The following is an 18,116-nucleotide window of genomic DNA, read 5'->3' on the forward strand; positions in this document are numbered from 1 at the left end:
ACTTTCACAACCAGATAAATTTCAAATGTGTATCCTGTGAGTGGGAGGAGTTGCTGAATACATTAACAGCAACAAGTTTATGACAAATGACTCTGTAACCCAAAGTCTGTATCTCCAGAATAAAATTTTAAAAAAACAACCAAAGTCTTTTAATTTGCAAATTCAACATGATCTTGAATTGGAAGAGCATAAACTAAACCAGGAGAAGTTATAAAGATTTGCAATTTTATGAAAATGATTCCTCTGAATGTAAATGTTTTTATTAAGTGATAAAAGATTGTGCTAAAAGGACAAGCATAGGACCTTCAGCAGAATGGAGAGAGAGAGAGAGAGAGAATGAATACAGTCAAGAACTATCTGGCAATATAAATATGGCAGACAATCACTGGTTTATAGATGCAGAAGGCTACATAAAGAGCATTGCAGAGGTTCCAACTGCAAAAAGGGAATAATTTTTATTGGAACCAATGAGAGTGCAATGTTTTTAAAAACTTCAACAATTCTTAGGTTAAGGTTTTTCAAAGTATCCTTTTTTTCCCCCCACTTTCAACTTTCTGTCAAGTAGGTTTAATATTTATACCCCTATATGTAGCTTGATTAGTTTCTGACAAGTTCAGCACTCTCTCTGTAACAGTATCAGTACTATTTGCTCTTTGTTGAACTGAGGGTCAATCAAATCACGTATTGCAGAAAGCTACATAAAGAGGATTGCAGAGGTTCCAACTGCAAAAAGGGAACAATTTTTATTTGAACCAATGAGAGTGCAATGTTTTTTCAAAACTTCAACAATTTTTAGGTTAAGGTTCTTCAAAGTATCCTTTTTTTCCCCCCACTTTCAACTTTCTGTCAAGTAGGTTTAATATTTATACCCCCATAGCTTGATTGGTTTCTGACAAGTTCAGTACTCTCTCTGTAACATTATCAGTACTATCTGTTCTTGGTTGAACTGAGGGTCAATCAAATCACGTATTGCAGAAAGCTACATAAAGAGGATTGCAGAGGTTCCAACTGCAAAAAGGGAATAATTTTTATTGGAACCAATGAGAGTGCAATGTTTTTTCAAAACTTCAACAATTCTTAGTTTATTAAGGTTCTTCAAAGAATCCATTTTTTTTCCCGTTTTCAACTTTCTGTTAAGTATTTAATATTTATACCCCAATAGCTTGATTAGTTTCTGACAAGTTCAGTAATTTCTCTTTTAAATTATCAGTACTGAGTTATTAACTGAGGGTCAATAAAATCACACAAACCACCCTCACTGCCTCCCCCCCCCCCCCAAAAAAAGAGGGAATAATTAGGAAGCAGCGGCTAAAACAAACAAGTAACAATAGTAAAAACGACTGGAGGCTGGAGGCTGGCAGCATGCAAAAACTTAAAGAGTTATTGCTACCTCTGTCAGATACAAGACTGAAAGATAAACTTCCGTATCTGCTCGACCGAGATGAACCCTCCGAATCTTTTCTCGGCAGGTAACTATAAGTTGTGAAGAACTCTGAAACACTGAGACCTCCCTCGGCTGGTTTTTAAAAACAAAACAGTACATTATTTTACGTGAAATGAGTAACTTTTGAATGTGAAATGTTTACACAGTGACTGGTGTAAAAGCAAATAGGGTAAAGAAGAGAACATGTAAAAGTAACAAATATTTGTATCCGTTCCGTCAGCATCCCGTTACCATGTTACTGTTAATACATTACAGCACAAGTTTGGAATGCTTCTGCCTCTGTAAAGCATTGCCAACATTATGGATACATATCCGTTTTAACTCGAAGTTGTGAAGAAGTCTGAAGCACTAATACCTCCTCCCCCAGCTGGTTATTAAAAACAAACCAGTACATGTTACGTGGAAATATAAAAATAACTTTTTAAAGTGAAATCTTTTCACAGTGACTGGTGTGAAGTAAATAGGCTAAAGAAGAGAACATGTCAAAAAACATTTGATATATACAAGTTGGAATGCTTCTACCTCTGTGAAGCATTGCCAGCATTATGGATATATATCCGTTTGAGTTGTAATCACATCAGTAAAAGACTATACTTGATGTAATTACACAAAATAGATTGAAAATACATGCTCTGAAAAGGACCAGGAGACAAAAGGAATTCAAAAACGTAATACACGTCGAGAGTTTTGAGGATTTTCTTTGCTATTCTTTTCAAATGTCCAAAGCAATAAATTAAATATATGAGGAACGTCATCCTACCTTGTTTAGCTTGAGCTTGAGGAGTAGACGGCATGGACAACCTCTTCTTTGATTTGGGGAAAGACCTCTCCGAGACTTCCGCTTCTTGGATGAGATCAGATCCGATAGAGGCTGTCGGTAATTGTTGATTCTGGTCATCATCAGTGTTATGGTCAGCTGATGAGGGCAGCATTTCCCTGTTATGGTCAGCTGATGAGGGCAGCATCTCCCTAACGTGATGCCCAGATTCCTTGGCAGTCAGATCTTCTGCTCTGCTCTCCTCTTCTTTACCTTCTGAATTATCATGTCTCTCCATTTCAGAGGACAAAGGCACTGATGCGCCTCCTTTTTGGTCGTTGCTGTTGTTGTTTTCTTCAGGAGGATGAGGAGAGGCAGGACTGTTCTTTGGTCGATGGGAGGCTCCATCTTTGTCTTCCATGTCTTCTTCTTTAGTATCTTCTGCTTGATCAAGTCCATCTGATGAAGAAAAAGTAACAGGATTAATTGGCCAGTTGACCAAATGAGCCTATATTACCTATTAAACTATGGGGGCTACTGTAGATAAAGAACTGGTTGAAACCATCTCAAATTGTAACTTCTCATTGATCTTGACATATGATAAAACAAAGATTCCAGGTGAAGATCTCACTCGAGAACAGAAATTGCTATCATTTCATTACAACCATGCAGCACCAACATGTATATATTAAGTTAGTTATTCAAGGTAGTTCAATTTATGCGAAAACATACTTCTTCAAATAAGTTTTTGTTTAATGTTAACTTCACTGATTTCAGTCTTTACAAAAGCGACACAAACTTAAAAAAACATAGAATATAATACAAGCACACATAGGATGTGTAGTGTAGTGATCTTAGGCTATGAAAGAAAAGTGTGTGTACTAGGCATGCTAGTAGGCTTCACAAATATAATACAAGCACACATAGGATGTGTAGTGTAGTGATCTTAGGCTATGAAAGAAAAGTGTGTGTACTAGGTATGCTAGTAGGCTTCACAAATATAATACAAGCACACATAGGATGTGTAGTGTAGTGAACTTAGGCTATGAAAGAAAAGTGTGTGTACTAGGTATGCTAGTAGGCTTCACAAAACCACCCTACATGTAAGACCACAAAACGAGAAGATACCAAAAAATAACTAATGATATTATAACCACAAACCTTCTCCATCTATGGCCCTCTTTCTCTGGATATCACTGTCGTTGACTTCATCGCCCTGTTTTGCCTTTGCATGCATCCTCTCCACCTGTCTCTTGTCTACCCGCTCCTTCATCCCTTTCTGGTTTGTGTCTTCCTCCTTTGTCCCCTTCTCCCCTGCCCCCTCATCTGTCTTCTTCTCCTCTGCCTGTTTCCCCTCTACCTCTCCCTCCTCTACTTTTCCCTTCTCTACCTCTTCCTTCTTCAGTGTAGGTGACTCTGAGCTCTTAGCAGATGATACCACATCACCAACCGGAATCTTGATCATCTCCTCTCCTTGACCAACCTCTATCTTTCCATCTTGTCTCGATTCCACGTCTTGCGTTACCTGCTTTTCATCACCTTTGGTTTCTGCAAAGTTATCTCCATCTGCATGCAAAATATGTAATTGATAATTGAAAAAAGGTCAACTTAATTCAATGATGATTAAGACCAGAAAACCATCCTTTTTACATTTTTTTAATTACTATTTTTAAACTTTCTTTTCAACATATCTTGTGTTGCATGGCTGTAACAATTTATCAATATCTGTCCGATTTTTTCAGTTGTTTTGTTGCTGGTAAAATTTTTACAGAAAGTCAATTTGATTAATGAACACTAATAAAGAATTAGTTTTCCTTCTGCTTTAAGGCATTTAAAGTATTAAAAGATGCAGGGTTTTGGTTCTTAATGTTTAAAAAACACAGCACTGCATTCTGTTGACATCTAGTGTAGTAAACAACAAAGATATCTTTCATTTAATTGCAAAGTGTTTTATTTGCAAGAAAACTGAGTAAGCAAAGTCATTTTTCTCATTAATTGGAGCAAATAGGAGTAAAGTATGCCAGACTGATACTTTACAAGAGTGCTTTGTTACCTTCGCCAATGTTCTCGGCATCGGAAATATGTTGCTCGTTTGTAGCGGAAATGACACTCCCTATGACAGAGAAGTGATCCTCTCCCCCCAAAAGAACATCTCCATCTCTCTGGCTGTCAACGCTGACACGGCTTTTACGACCTTTGTATGACCTCATGCTCTCTGTACGGTTCTTGGGAACCACTCCTCCCTTCAACCTAATTAGTTGTTCGTTAGCTTCGCTGAGATTCTCAAAGCTCTGGCTTAACTGACTGCTCATAGACAGAACTGAACCACTTTCTGTGTAAAATATCATTGAAAATTCCAGACATATCATAAAAAGCAGCAATGAGATGGGCAATAAATGCTGTCAATATTTACCGAATGACTCTGATGTCTCTCTGTGGTTTCATTATGCTGTCCATGACTAAAATCTCATAAATCACTGATATTATCATTGTTAGGGTTAAGCTTGCACAGTTTCGTGAAAACTTACAACCGGTTTTTTCTAGCCAAAAAACCGAATCTGGCTCAAACAACGTTTTTTTTTTTCCTCTAAGGAATTACATTGAACACATCCAAATCTCTGAAGGAGGTGTCGCATTCTCTTGTTGCAATTTACTTTCATATTGCAAAAAGAATAGTAAATAGGTGAAACCAAAGTCAACAAATGATGGATGGAAGCTTTAACTTTGCTTTCTCAAGTATTTGCAATTCACATTTCATGTTTTCCCCCATTTTTTTCGGTTTATTAAAATAAAAAATAGTACCTAAATTCGGTCGGAAAAAACTGAACACTCTTCAGTCGATGCTTTCATGACAAAGATATCTGAAACTCAGCAAAGAACCCTTTAAATGTATACAAAGGGACATGTTTTCTATCTGATATCTTCATGAAAGACGGAATTTATTTTTACCTTTACGTTCATTGCTCATGACACTATGCTTGGACCCAGTCTTTTGTAGTTTAGAGGACACAGAGTCCTTCTTGGACTTCACATCATCCACATCTCCGATATCAACATCTCCATCTCTCGTAGAGATCTCTCCGTCTAATCCTTAAAGAATGAAAGGCTCATTTTTAATCGTGTAACAAACAAACAAACAAATAAATCAAAGAACTCTTTGAATATCTCGTATATTTAGTTTTCATTGACTTCTAAGGTGAATCACATTTTATGAAAGTGCCTTTTATAAAGTGCCTTTATAAAGTGCCTTTATAATTTGTAGTTATTCCTTAGTGATTTATCTTTACCGGATTTTATTCTCTCCTTGAAGGATTCCGTGGACGGCTGAATTCTCATCCCTGATAGTGAAGTTCCTTGGTTGATATCCGGGAATTTAATGTCTTCTCTCTCAAGCGTCTGTTGGTGGGAGATACCATCGGCGTCCACAGACTGCTGGCTAGGAATGTTGATAGGTGGTAAAGTGGGTACAGCCGAGGAGCTGGAGAGGTGAGGGGCGATTTCTGTATATGGCAGCGTCTCCACCACTGGAGAGAGATAGTTTGAAGATGCAACATGACAATTTGGATTGACAAATTTATGTAAACATTCTTAAATGGTTTGGAGACTCGCGAACAAAGAAACGTCTCATGCCGGTAATCTGACCTAGTTTTGAATGAGGTGTAACAAAAGTGTTAGACACCACCATTGATCCCAGAAAATACACACACAGCTTGCTACCGTTATTAATTAGACACTAGTTTACAGTCGATACATACAGCTACGGTCGATACCCACAACACAGTGTACATAGCAGCGTGGACATCTCAGGTCTAGATAAAAGATAACAAGGTATCACGTTTCATTACTGTCTGCATTTTGTAGCGACAAGAAGAAGAAAATGTCATTTTCAAGCAACAGAAAGTTAACTTTTTCAGAGCGCGGCACATGGTTTGGGGCAAGTCTTCAATGCCTTTAAAGTAATTATTACAGCTAGGTGGTATATACAACACACATAAACTCAGATACGATTGCTCTATCACAAAGTAACCTGTTACTTTACTACTACTACGATACTGGTCTGCAAATAAAATAAACAAAAAAGCAAAAACAACTGAAACTTCATGGTTCTTAGTTCTTACCATCAGGCCATGAGCTTTCTGAGGGGGTACTGCCACTATAGTCTTCTTCAATTGTTGCTTCTCTAATCTTGAAGGGGTTGCCACCAGATAAGATATTTCGGGAGTTTTCGTTAACTAAATGCTGTAGAGCGATGAGAAAATTGGAGAGGAAAATAAAAGCATGTGAACTTCAACTGCATAAATAATTTTAGTCCAGAACTAATGTAAATTTTGACCGATGAATAGATTAACATTTTCTAAGCATCTCACTGAAACTTTCATTAAATCCTCAAACTCTTTTCAAAATAATATTGAAGTTGAAGACTTTTCTAACAAAAAGTGAACTTCAAGCTATGTGGTGTGATATCATACATGCCCATGTTATTTTTAGACACTGTCCTATGTTTAAAAAAACGGGGGAAAAAGGGTAATCCGGGAAATTGATATTTGATGCCCACATTTACCAGACGTAATTCTTGGGCAATCTTAACTCACCACAATTGCCTCTCCCATGTCAAGGGGCATGACCTTTGACCCTTGGGGATCATCCTGCACTTTGTCTTGGCTATGATGAGCTGCACTTTGTAGGATCAGGTTCTGGAGTACCATCTGCTGTTCCTCGGGGTCAAGTTGTGCATAAATCACAGGATGTGGCTTCTGACTTCCGTCTCGTGCAATCGCTGCTATCATACCAGGTCTGGTGATGTTAGACTCCGGAGTTACTTTTGGAGGGCGGGGTTGGTGACTGGTTCCAGGAGCCTCCCCTGACCCTTTAGAAATCAAGAAAGTAAACAAATATCAAATTATGTAACAGCATGCAAAGATTGCAAAGATAGAAAGAATTCACACTACCAACAAATTAAATCATTGTCTGTACTCTTCATAAGACAAGTCTGAAGGATATAAAGATCTAAAAGGAACGTTTTATGGTTCTTTAATAATCCTCCTCTCTCCCCAGCCTCCCCCCACGCCCCCCCTCCCCTGCCACATTAGGTACCCACTAATCCTCATTTTCTATTAACGGACAGACTTACTGTACCTACTCTACCACCATTTCACAAACTTATCTGAACATAGCACCCTAACAATTAACAGCTTGTGCTTGTGCTAGTACTGTAAAACATATCCTATGCCAACAATTCTTCCAAAGAACAAGAAATCCTGGCCTCAAATACAAGAACTAACAGCTGAATTAATAAGACCTGACATAAAGACTCAAGCTGGGAAGAATACGCCGATAATACGTTCGATAATACTATTCGAGTCAATCATGATGATGATTACAGCAGATATAAACTTCGATACAACTAGAGATGATGAGCAAACACAACGGCATTCAATTAAAAATAAATCAAAAATAAAATAAGATAAATAAACACAAATAAAACAATATGCCATTATGTCACTTCAAGCAGCAAAAAAAGATATTGCACGCCAAGGAAGAAGCATGAACAAAATACTCTATAACTTGTATGTATGAATAGAAAGGGCAGAACAACATTCATAGCATCTAGAACATCAACTGCCTTCACTGCCAAACAAAGTAATATGTAGCCATGGACACTTAAAACTATAAAAATAAAAAAAGGGAATGGAGAGACCAAAATGGTGCTAACTATTGGACGGCGATGATTTATTCTACAACGTTACAACTATTGCTGAAAAAAACGTTTGCGGATAGAATGTTGCAGGGAGCACTAAACATATACAAACACCCACTACTCTTACAGACAAGGGCCCTGAGATCCTGATCAGTCTCAATCCATGCGACTTCAAATGAGAGAAACAAAAATCAAAATTTGTAAAAATGATTTTTAATCAATCAAAGGTAGCATTCAAAGCATTCTCATTTGTTATGAAAGTTTGTATCAAACATGTGATAACTCATTGTGTTATTATATGTTCTATTACATCAGACAATAAAAACCATTAGTATATATTTCATTAACAATGTTGATACAGTACCTAGAATGTCATATATAATATTAGTGTTTAAATCTTTATCTCCCATGAAGATTAATAGGAAAAAAAATAACAATATTATGAGAAAAGCTTAAAAAGCCACAAAGGGGCTTTATTAATACAGGATGTAACAATGGTAAATGTGACAATGGTGTATCAGCCTTTGACACATTAGGTCAATTATACAAGTAAAAATAGTAGCATCGCTCCATGTGAGTAGCACACACTTACCATAATCGATGTCATCTGGACGTATCCTATAGTACTCATAGGACACTATGTCACCTGGGGATACCAACATGTTCCTTGTTACTCTGTATGGTGCTGGTGCTTGAGACATGTCATCGTTGATTCTGCGGTACGTGCTAGGCAGTACTGAATTACTTTCAAAGAGGTTCTTGTCCCATAGGTGTCCTATAAAAATTATAAAATACATATTATATAAAATTATACATATTATATAAAATTATAAAATATTATCAAATATTTATATATATATATATATAATAAATTGGAAAATTTATAATATGTCACAGTTCTAATGAAGTTGTATAAACAAGAGCAAAATTCTCTAATATAAACCTAAATTTCCATACTTAAGGTGAAATATCCAAAATGGAAAATAAGTCAGTGTTTAAAGTTTTCTGTTTTGAAGATTTTGAAATTTTGAGGTTTATGGAACTGTATCTGAGCAAAATACCACAAATAACAAACGATCTTTAGTACAAACATCACTATAACCTTCTTTGCCAATTTTCTGTAACAAATGTTGGACCATGTTGGACAATAACTTTTTCTATGTGCTACCAGACCAGCTATTCCTCTGTAATACTTTTCATAAAGCTTGCTTTTCTAAAGTGAGCTGAAAGAAATAAGAAGATTTAAATAACCGCAACCCCTTGTAGGATACTGCAAATATTTTCCCTACAAGAAAGGCTGTGTCAAATTGTCAATTTAACATTGACATTTGTTTTCACTTTCAAAATCCATGAATAAGGGCTGCATACCTTCACTACGTAAGTAGTTTAATATGGAATCGTCCCAGCTCTTTGACCAGTTGGCCAGATACCTCTTTGCCGAAAAGCCAGGTCTGACTGTGCGTGGTGAGTTGAAGCTATTCATCTTTGAGTTTGAGAATCCCATAAAAACATTCTCACTTTGTTCCTTTGTAATAAAAGAATGATAATATGGATGGAGTTACTTTTGCTGAATGTTAAATGGTAATTCTCTTTTCAATAATTTCAATAATAATATATAATCCACTGAAGTTTTCTCCAAAGAGCTTCTACAACAATATTAAAGTAGCTATTATAAAAAATATTGACAGTCTTTTTTTTCACCATTACTGGAATTGAAACATTGAATGCAGGTAATGTAAACAGCAGACCCACCCAAATCTTTTCGATAATATTTATCTCACAAGAATTTATGAGCATACATATTGAACGGCTTTAAGGATCACACACTACAATGTTGACTGCTTTCAGAGGTAAAGATGTAATGCAATAAATAAGGGGGCCAGCTTTAGAAAACTGGTGTTGATGTTTTCCACAGAATCAACCAAGTGGCCATTTTTTGGCATTTAAAAAAAAAAAAAATTGACAACCTTCTACAATATTAGGTACTCTAGGCACTTTATATTATCAGAGTACCTGTTAGGCTTAAACATATTTGACTAGCCTGTATTGTTACTTCAGAAAAGGCCGCATACATATTATATGGAAAACTGTCACATCAAGTCACAGTATAGACAGACACACACACACACAATTGTCACAATTTGGACTACGAATACATAAAATAAAGCTTGTTTAATCAAACAAAGGTGGGCTCAATGGTTCACCTTTCCTCCATAGGATAAAATTGCACTGCGTAGATCTTTCATGGTACTGAGGTAATTGCTGTCCTCTGCCTCTAACGCTTTCTTTCTGGGTCTTCTGTGGCTGTTCTGAGATGGGTAGGACAACGCCAAATCCTCTGCGTATAGTAATAATGCTCCTTTTCTAGTTGTGTAAGTCTTGTGTGCCTGTATTGTTCTACTTGGTATCTCTTCATGTGACCATGTCTGGTGATGTATTGGAGGTAGGTAGTATCCCTTCCTCTGGATATTGAAATAATCCTACAAAGAAACAAAAAGATGAACGGGATGTCAGTAGAAGCTATTCAACTAAGAAAAACCGTTAGTGAGTAAGGATACTTATATCTTACACAATCAGTGTAATCACCATATATTCAACCAGCATTCCCTCTCAAAATCATCCAAAATTGAAATGAATAACAAAAAGACTATCACCTTGATTTCATGTGTTCAGATACAGCACATTTCTCCCTGCAACTTACAAACTTTCAGTTTAATGTACTGATGTTATTGCAAACAATTAACATATTTAATTGCATACTGTAAACGACTACTGCATATGTTAGAGAAACATACAATATTATTTATTATCATACCACTGTAATCTGCTAACATCAAATTATATTTGTACAGTTATATAAACACAAAACCTTAATTAAAAAACAAATATTATGCCATTTGCCTTAGTAATTCACCTAGCAACCTGGTTTGCATAAGTCTTTCGTTATAAATGATCAATAACTACAATATTTATCACCACAGCAGCCTCAGGGAAACATCTGCAGCCCTTGACACATACTGTAGCCTAGGCTAACATATGATTCACCTTACATGGTGTTACAATTGGGAGGAGGGTTCACACTCAAGTTTAAATGGAAGTTGTATCATTGATGTCATTCAGCTTACCTCGGGTTCCAAAAGAACCTCCACTTTCCGATTTTTTCCTTTATCCGTTTCCTCTCCAACACCTCTGCTAAGAAGTGACAATCCTAAATTTGCACTTGCCATTTATGTGCGTGGCTGAATGTTACAACAACAAAAAATGTTCTAGTACTACTTCTCAGCTAGGTGACACAAGATGTCAAGTACTACTTTGGTGTCTGTGTAGGCTTACTGGATTTACCATCGCTGGGAATGCATGTGGATTAGCTTTGCTGATATGCATTTGTTGTGTTCGTACGTGTGACGTTATAACGTACTGGTTCAGATTTCATTAGCGGGTGTGCCTGTTGGGCAAGGCCTACCGTTAGTATAACTAGTAATAAATTTTCACTGCTTTTGGAAGCCTAACTTTGCGCAAACCAGGACTAGCCTAGGCCTAGTCACTCTAGGCTAGTACAGTTTGGACAGGTGTCTGACAAGTGTCTGACAAGTGAACTACAGCACCACGAAATAATGTGATCTTAAAAAAAGTCACTTATTTTCTTATTCAGTTTTTAACACCTAGGCCTAAAATACACCCTTCTTTGGTTCGTAAAATACATTTCGCTTATAGGATATCCATCACAACGAATCAAACTTTGGTTCGCTATTCTTCGTTCTAGTCGCCATATTGTTTCATGGAGTTGCCTCGAAACGCGTGACGTCATTGCAACTCATCAGCTGTTTTGCAGGTGTCATTGCAGTAAGATTTTTGTTTAAACCGTAAGCTGATGAGATACGACGATTTCGATTGAGTAATATTAATTTCGAATATTAATTGGAACGGTTGAACCAAAATGGATATGGGTTTCACAGAAGACAGAGATTGCTGCGAAATTTGAAAGGTTGCAATTTAATCCTATGCGTGACCGTGATAAAATGATTGCAAGGTAGGAAAAAAATACAAAATTCGCACCTGTGCTTGTTTTAGATCAGCTTCAGTCAGTGTTTCCTTGACAATCGTCTGCTTCTCCTCCAAGCTGAGATACGTCCAGATAACAAACGCTTTTCTCGATTCTAGTTGGTCTGTTTCTGATTCCTGGGAGGGTATGTCACCAAGACTGCGCTTCGTTAGTCCTAAGGGTCAAACAAAGAGATATAAAGACTTAAGGTATCATACTAAAATAAACTCATCTTAGTCGATAACCGAAATTATGGTTGATTTGTCGTGTAGCCTTTATATGGTTTAATCACCAAAATAAAAACATTAGATTTAATCTTGAAATAATTCAGCAGTCTCTGAGACAAACGATGGAAATGACACATAACATATCACTATATGGTTCCACATAGCAAAACTGTCTTATGTAGCTTCTATATCTAACACTGCTGAATCTTCAGGACAGGTACTTAAAGGAATATATTTAATTGTTTACAGTGTAGTAAGCCGTTAACCCACATTTCTTGTTATTATTATGAATTTATTGCATCATTACGAGGTTACGTACCTTTCTTCTTCGGTTTCTTGTGTTGGTTTGTTTTCTTAGTTGGTTTCCCTTTAAGTCGTATTTGCCTTTTAACTTTAGTTCTCCAGCCATTGACAGGGCTAGGTAGCTTTACCTCTTGTCCTGTATCTGAAATCACCTTCAAAGATCTTCCTTGAATTACCCCTGATCCTTTGCATAACTCTGATAAATCTGGAGAGCTTAATCCTTGAGAAGTATCTTTATCATTTTGCTGTCTCCGGAAAGAGGCCTTGTTCACTGATCGAAACATTTTACAAAAACAATGAGTAAATTACAACATATATTGTAATACAGTTATATATGCGGCACTATACTGCGTCTTGGGTAGGGTCAGTTTTTTAAAAATAAAATATACATGATAATTTCAATTCCAAGTTGTATATCTTCATGCCCATACTATAGGCATATATACACCATTACCTTACAAAAATTATTGTGATTATTGAGCTTTCGCGTAAACATTTTAATTATTCAATTGTTACATGTTTCTTCATAAGTTCCAACGAAAAAGTATGATTCACATTGCTTTCGTCGCTGTTCGGTCACTCTATCCACGTCCATTGAAAATTAAAGCGGTAATTTGCATATCAAAGCCACCGCGAAGGCTCATCATTAATACCAAGCACAGTTCAATGCCTTTGAGTATCCATTGTAGTCGCTTATTTGTTCTTTAACTTTAACAACATGCAATGAGTTATTCAGAGTAAAAAGTAGACCCTTCATATGACCTCCTTATCCGAATGTCAAATGCAAGAAATAATATATACGTAAGCAGATCATATTATAATTGCCAACTCATAAGGAAAACGCTTCTAAACTGTCCGCAAAACTGATGCAGAGTTTGAAATATTGCTATGTATAATGCACACTTAATAGATCCAACCCAATTCTTTTCGAAGTATCGACTGATAATAAGGTTGCTATGGTGACACCATATACGCCTTCAGATGTTTCCTATCGTCTGAGCAGATCTTTGAAATACATTGTTATCATATTTCTCAATCTCACGGGAACATGCATATATACTGTGCATTTTAGTCAGGTGTATATATAGCCGTCAGTGATGTTTGTACTCGTAATTAATTACGAACGACAAGGTGAATACACCGAAAAGGCTTCATAACATAAAGACAATATATATAATGAGAGATGTCTAATATCCGTGTGAAACTAGCTGTAAACGACCTAGCAGAAACGGAATGTTACATGCGCTGCACCACACGTACAAATAATATGGTTCAATACTTCACTGAGATCGAGGTGAACTACAGAGCTGTTGAAATTGTCAATATAAAGATCGAAATAAGGAAATGAAAAATGTCACATGGTCGGACAAGAGTCGATTTTATTAATTATTAATATTGCACTGTGACATTCAGACTGTTGTTGTTGTTGCAATGAGTATATTGTTATATTCGAGTCATGGGGAGGGGGAGGGGAGGGGATGGAAATAAGATTGCATAACCAAGGGAGGCACAGGGGCACGGTATACTCCTAACAGACACCCGGCCAGAATCTGTGTATAGCCTCTCTATTTCTCCAAAATGTAACCGAAGAAACTCAGTACGACCTTAATTTGATCCACTTCCGCCAGTTCCTTCATTCCAACCCCTCCCCCTCCCAGGCTGGCCTCCAGACGCACACATATACCATTAACTTGTATCAATTCGGCGAATCCCGAATTGCTGTCTTCTCTACGAAATCTTGCTCCTTTTCATTACTGGGCAATCCTCACTCCCTCTGTTGTATATTTGTATGTTTAATAGTCTTACTCTCTGTTTATTGTTTTATAATATTATTATTCTTATACTGACTGTATTTTAGGGCCTCGGGGAAGATTAGCTTTGGCTAACCGAGTCACCCTTTTAAAGGTTAATAAATAAATAAATAAAAATAAATTAAATGCACAATAATATAGGGTAGGAAACAGAAATGGAAGGGGTAGTAATGCAGTTATACATTATTGGGTGCATTTAGTGTAAGATACAGGCCCACTGATAAGACAAATTCGCATATAGACACCTTGCAAAGCCTTGCATGGGGATGAAACTGAATGAATTATTCAGTAAAGCAAATGTGAAAATGATCCGGTACGGCGGAAAAGTCTTGTTCAGTCTGGAGGAGCACAACACATCTTTTGTGTATTACGTACTACAAATTCTAGAACTTCCAATTTTGTTTAAAAAGGAATATTTTTAATTATATTTTGCTCTTAATATAATAATATTTCATAGGTTTCAACGAATGGTGCATTTTAAACAACATAAAAGAAACATATTTTGTATACAAAAATTGTAATAAGGATACTTTAAGTTATCAAAAAGAGAACGCTTTCTATTACGTATAAGGAACTTTTGGGGTTTTTCACTCAACTTGGAGGCCGTACCGACTGGGCCTCCCTGGCTTCGTTGCCCCTACGAGAATCCATCACCTTCACACGTTTCGCATACTGATAATCAGTAGCACAAGAACGACTGGCCGGAGTCTAATCCCTAGTAACTAAAAATGTATACACAGCAACCAAGAGTCACCTGGACATCCCATACTCAGTTGCGCTAAACACGAACGTTAGGCATATCAAGAGGCTATAACCAACCGCGTCACTGTCACTTCGCCTAAAATATAGCCTTTACTTTCCCTTTTCTTACCACTTTAATAGTATAGAAACGCTGCCAAACTCACAGTGTGATAAAAAGAGGCTAGGGTGCGGTTGTCAAAGTTAGGCCGAATATAGTGGTACTGCATCAAGTTTTTACAGGATTACAAAATGTCTGCTTTGCACTGGGAAGCATTACGGAAGCAACGAGTAGTGGACAAAAAGCACGAATGGGAACAAAAGTATAAGGTATGACTAACTGAAGCATGCATGTAATTGTAAGACAGGACATAGTTCCAACTTGGTTTTTAACAACTACACTGACTGAGTAGGGCCTAGCTAGCAAAGAAAATTTCGGTAGCCTATTAAAACATGAGAAGCCTAGTATTGGCAGTATTGCCAAAAATTTAAGACTCAATGCTCTAGAGTTATATGCTATATATCTGATAATTGATATAGTGATAGTTGATACCCTAGCCTAGTACTAGTAGTAGTGATACAAAATCAGGGGTTTGCTGGAAATTCAATTTAGGCCAGGCCTATAAGCCTGTTTTCTTGTTACTCACTTCTGCCACAGTTACTTTCCACCATATGAACCACCATTTTCACCATGGCAGAGAAGCACGGTTTTCATGGCGGAAAGTAACCCTCTTCAAATCAATTTAAAGGGTGTGAAAACTCGCGAACAAAGAAACATCTCATGCCCGTAATCTGACCTAGTTTTGAAGGAGGTGTAACAGAAGTGTTAGACACCACCATCGATCCCAGAAAATACACACACAGCTTGCTACCGCCGGTAATTAGACACTAGTGTACAGTCAATACATACAGCTACGGTCAATACCCACAACACAGTGTACATAGCAGCGTGGACATCTCAGGTCTAGATAAAAGATAACAAGGTATCACATTTCATTACTGTCTGCATTTTGTAGCGACAAGAAGAAAACGTCATTTGCAAGCAACGGAAAGTTAACTTTTCGGAGCACAGTTTGGGGCGAGTTTTCAATGCCTTTAACATTTTGCAAATTAGCCAACCTAAGTTTAAAAAATATATCAATGACCTTTCTGGATAATCCATTGTCAATCAACTATCATTGTTGTCTAGTCTTGTGTCTGTCCATTCATCATTAAAGAGAACTTGTGATGTACTTTTTGGCAGTTGGCCAAACTTAGGCCTATATCATCTTTGTATTAAAAAAAAAATTATCAAGTCAAAAGGGCAACCTGTGGTTGATTCATCATGTTGTTAACCACATTGCGTTAAAACTGAAAGGATCATTTGTTCTTTCCTTAAATGACATTAATTTCTGTGTTTTATGATGAAGAACTATACTTTTTTGGCAATTGGAGTTGTACAGTGTATAATTAGTGTGTAGTGCTGTTAGTGTTTAGTTGTTGTTTGTGAACTTTTGTATCTGTTTTGTGCTGAAGTTGGGAGGGTTTAAAAAGGACTTCCTTTCTTGGCCCCATTTGCCTGAAATATGTAAGAACTATTTGCTTGCTTTTTGCAGGAAGAGCTGAAGAAACTCATTGAACAGCACAGAAAAGAGTTTGAAGCTGGCAGCCAGAATCCAAATGACTCATCTTACGAAAAGCAACTTAACGCCTTGTTAGGCAGAGATGGAATGTGTCCAAGGGGACAATATCACAGATCTATCGATGAAGAGAGAAGAAGACAAATACAAGAAGCTGCCATCAAGGACTTTAGTGCCAAAATGAGCAGGCGATATAATGTGAGTATAAAGCTGCATAGGCCCTCCCTGATTGTGAGCTGATATTAACCAGGGAATACAGAATTATCTGGTTTGTCTTGACAAAATGAAAATGTGCAAGTAAGCTAGACAAACTGTGCAAAGATGCATAGCACTTTGTTTTACATAGAAACCATGATATTTCATTAGAAACAAAAGCTGTAGAAGTTGTCAAAAAGTGCCATGCGAAACTTTTCCATGTAAAAATGATCTTTCCTTGTTGAGACTCGTGGTCATTCAGGGTAGTCATCCATCAAAGCCTCATCGGAAGGGAAATTCATGACTAATTAATCAGGCCAGGTCTCTCGAATTAGAATGTTTTAAGTTTCTCTAAATGAATTAGTCCCCTTCCAAACAGGAAATACTTAGAACACTTTGTATCAATGGAGAACGAACCAAGTGAAATCAAGGATACTTTTCTTGTTTTGACATGTTGAGCATAATTCACAAATTGAAACCAAGATTAAAAAGTCATAATTTTTACCTCCAAATTGCTCCAATTTTAAGTAATAATTGCAAGCAGGTTTGAATAACTGTGCTTTAATGGATGCACATCAGACACCACCAAATTATTCAATGACCTGGCCAAGGGTTAAGTAAAATCATTTTCAGTGAGGAAAGGCAATATGAAATTTACTGTAGAATAGTTGTTCAAGTAGGAACACGAGTGACCAGTATTTGCCTTTCTAGCTTATTTTGAGGTATCTCTGACTTCATTTAAGACAAGTAGACAACCCTGTGACCATCATTTTATTAATCTTTCTTTTTTTTTTTAACATTTCTTAGGTCTTCTAAGTTTTACACTTAAATCCTATACATCCGAAATAGTATGGAAGTATTTATAATAAACATAACAATTCCATCTGTTATATTTCTTTCACAGGATACCGACTTTGCCCAACTTTGGTAGTTTCTATGGTTAGGCAGCATCACATGTTACAGAGTAGATGTTGCGGACCAAATGCTGAAATAACAAACGGACGCTCTGCCTCCAATGATGGCACAAGCATTCACCTTGTCAGTAGTTAAATTACTTCCATTTGTAATGGTCCATTGTTTTTACCATTTCAATTTTGTCTTTTAATTTCATTGCTTCTTCATTTCAACTTGATAAAATATTGTAAACTTGCTGTAAATAAATCATGTGAAAAAAATTACCCTTGCATTGCTTGTATCTTTTTCTTGTATCTTTAAGTTTAGTAAGTACTAACTTTTAGGTGACATAAAGGTATTTTTATATACTTTACATGTTGTACTGTGT

The 18,116-nt window shown here is 36.7% G+C and overlaps 2 protein-coding genes across 7 annotated transcripts in view; one reads left to right on the forward strand and one right to left on the reverse strand.

Annotated features, from left to right (window-relative positions):
- Positions 1 to 12,820, reverse strand: part of LOC139964757 (uncharacterized) — a 32,603-nt gene extending 19,783 nt beyond the window's left edge. Inside the window, exons 1-14 of one of the 6 annotated variants that reach the window (XM_071966699.1) lie at positions 12,488 to 12,820; positions 11,956 to 12,116; positions 10,104 to 10,379; positions 9,268 to 9,424; positions 8,492 to 8,674; positions 8,027 to 8,068; positions 6,794 to 7,068; positions 6,320 to 6,440; positions 5,489 to 5,725; positions 5,151 to 5,291; positions 4,255 to 4,533; positions 3,363 to 3,767; positions 2,205 to 2,660; positions 1,391 to 1,516 (exon numbers count right to left, since the gene is read on the reverse strand). In XM_071966699.1, the coding sequence (XP_071822800.1) occupies positions 1,391 to 1,516; positions 2,205 to 2,660; positions 3,363 to 3,767; positions 4,255 to 4,533; positions 5,151 to 5,291; positions 5,489 to 5,725; positions 6,320 to 6,440; positions 6,794 to 7,068; positions 8,027 to 8,068; positions 8,492 to 8,674; positions 9,268 to 9,424; positions 10,104 to 10,379; positions 11,956 to 12,116; positions 12,488 to 12,755 (3,127 nt within the window). In that variant the 5' untranslated portion in view covers positions 12,756 to 12,820. Of the gene's footprint in view, positions 1 to 1,390; positions 1,517 to 2,204; positions 2,661 to 3,362; positions 3,768 to 4,254; positions 4,534 to 5,150; positions 5,292 to 5,488; positions 5,726 to 6,319; positions 6,441 to 6,793; positions 7,069 to 8,026; positions 8,069 to 8,491; positions 8,675 to 9,267; positions 9,425 to 10,103; positions 10,380 to 11,024; positions 11,686 to 11,955; positions 12,117 to 12,487 lie in introns of those variants that run through there. The other 5 variants (XM_071966698.1, XM_071966704.1, XM_071966700.1 and 2 more) reach the window with 5 other exon arrangements.
- A 2,203-nt stretch (positions 12,821 to 15,023) lies between these two features.
- On the forward strand, positions 15,024 to 18,012 carry LOC139964749 (uncharacterized). Its single transcript, XM_071966683.1, has 3 exons — positions 15,024 to 15,350; positions 16,616 to 16,837; positions 17,739 to 18,012. The coding sequence occupies exons 1-3, from the start codon at positions 15,273 to 15,275 to the stop codon at positions 17,763 to 17,765; spliced, it is 327 nt and encodes a 108-aa protein (XP_071822784.1). The 5' UTR covers positions 15,024 to 15,272; the 3' UTR covers positions 17,766 to 18,012.
- Positions 18,013 to 18,116: the final 104 nt, after the last annotated feature.

Source organism: Apostichopus japonicus, chromosome 23, assembly GCF_037975245.1.
Source record: "Apostichopus japonicus isolate 1M-3 chromosome 23, ASM3797524v1, whole genome shotgun sequence".
NCBI lineage: Eukaryota > Metazoa > Echinodermata > Holothuroidea > Aspidochirotida > Stichopodidae > Apostichopus > Apostichopus japonicus.

Excerpts from the sequence above, each read along its gene's own strand:
- LOC139964749 (XM_071966683.1), top strand. The coding sequence starts at position 15,273 with ATGTCTGCTTTGCACTGGGAAGCATTACGGAAGCAACGAGTAGTGGAC. Across the intron at positions 15,351-16,615 it reads AATGGGAACAAAAGTATAAG|GAAGAGCTGAAGAAACTCAT; the intron begins GTATGACTAACT and ends TGCTTTTTGCAG. Across the intron at positions 16,838-17,738 it reads AAATGAGCAGGCGATATAAT|GATACCGACTTTGCCCAACT; the intron begins GTGAGTATAAAG and ends TTTCTTTCACAG.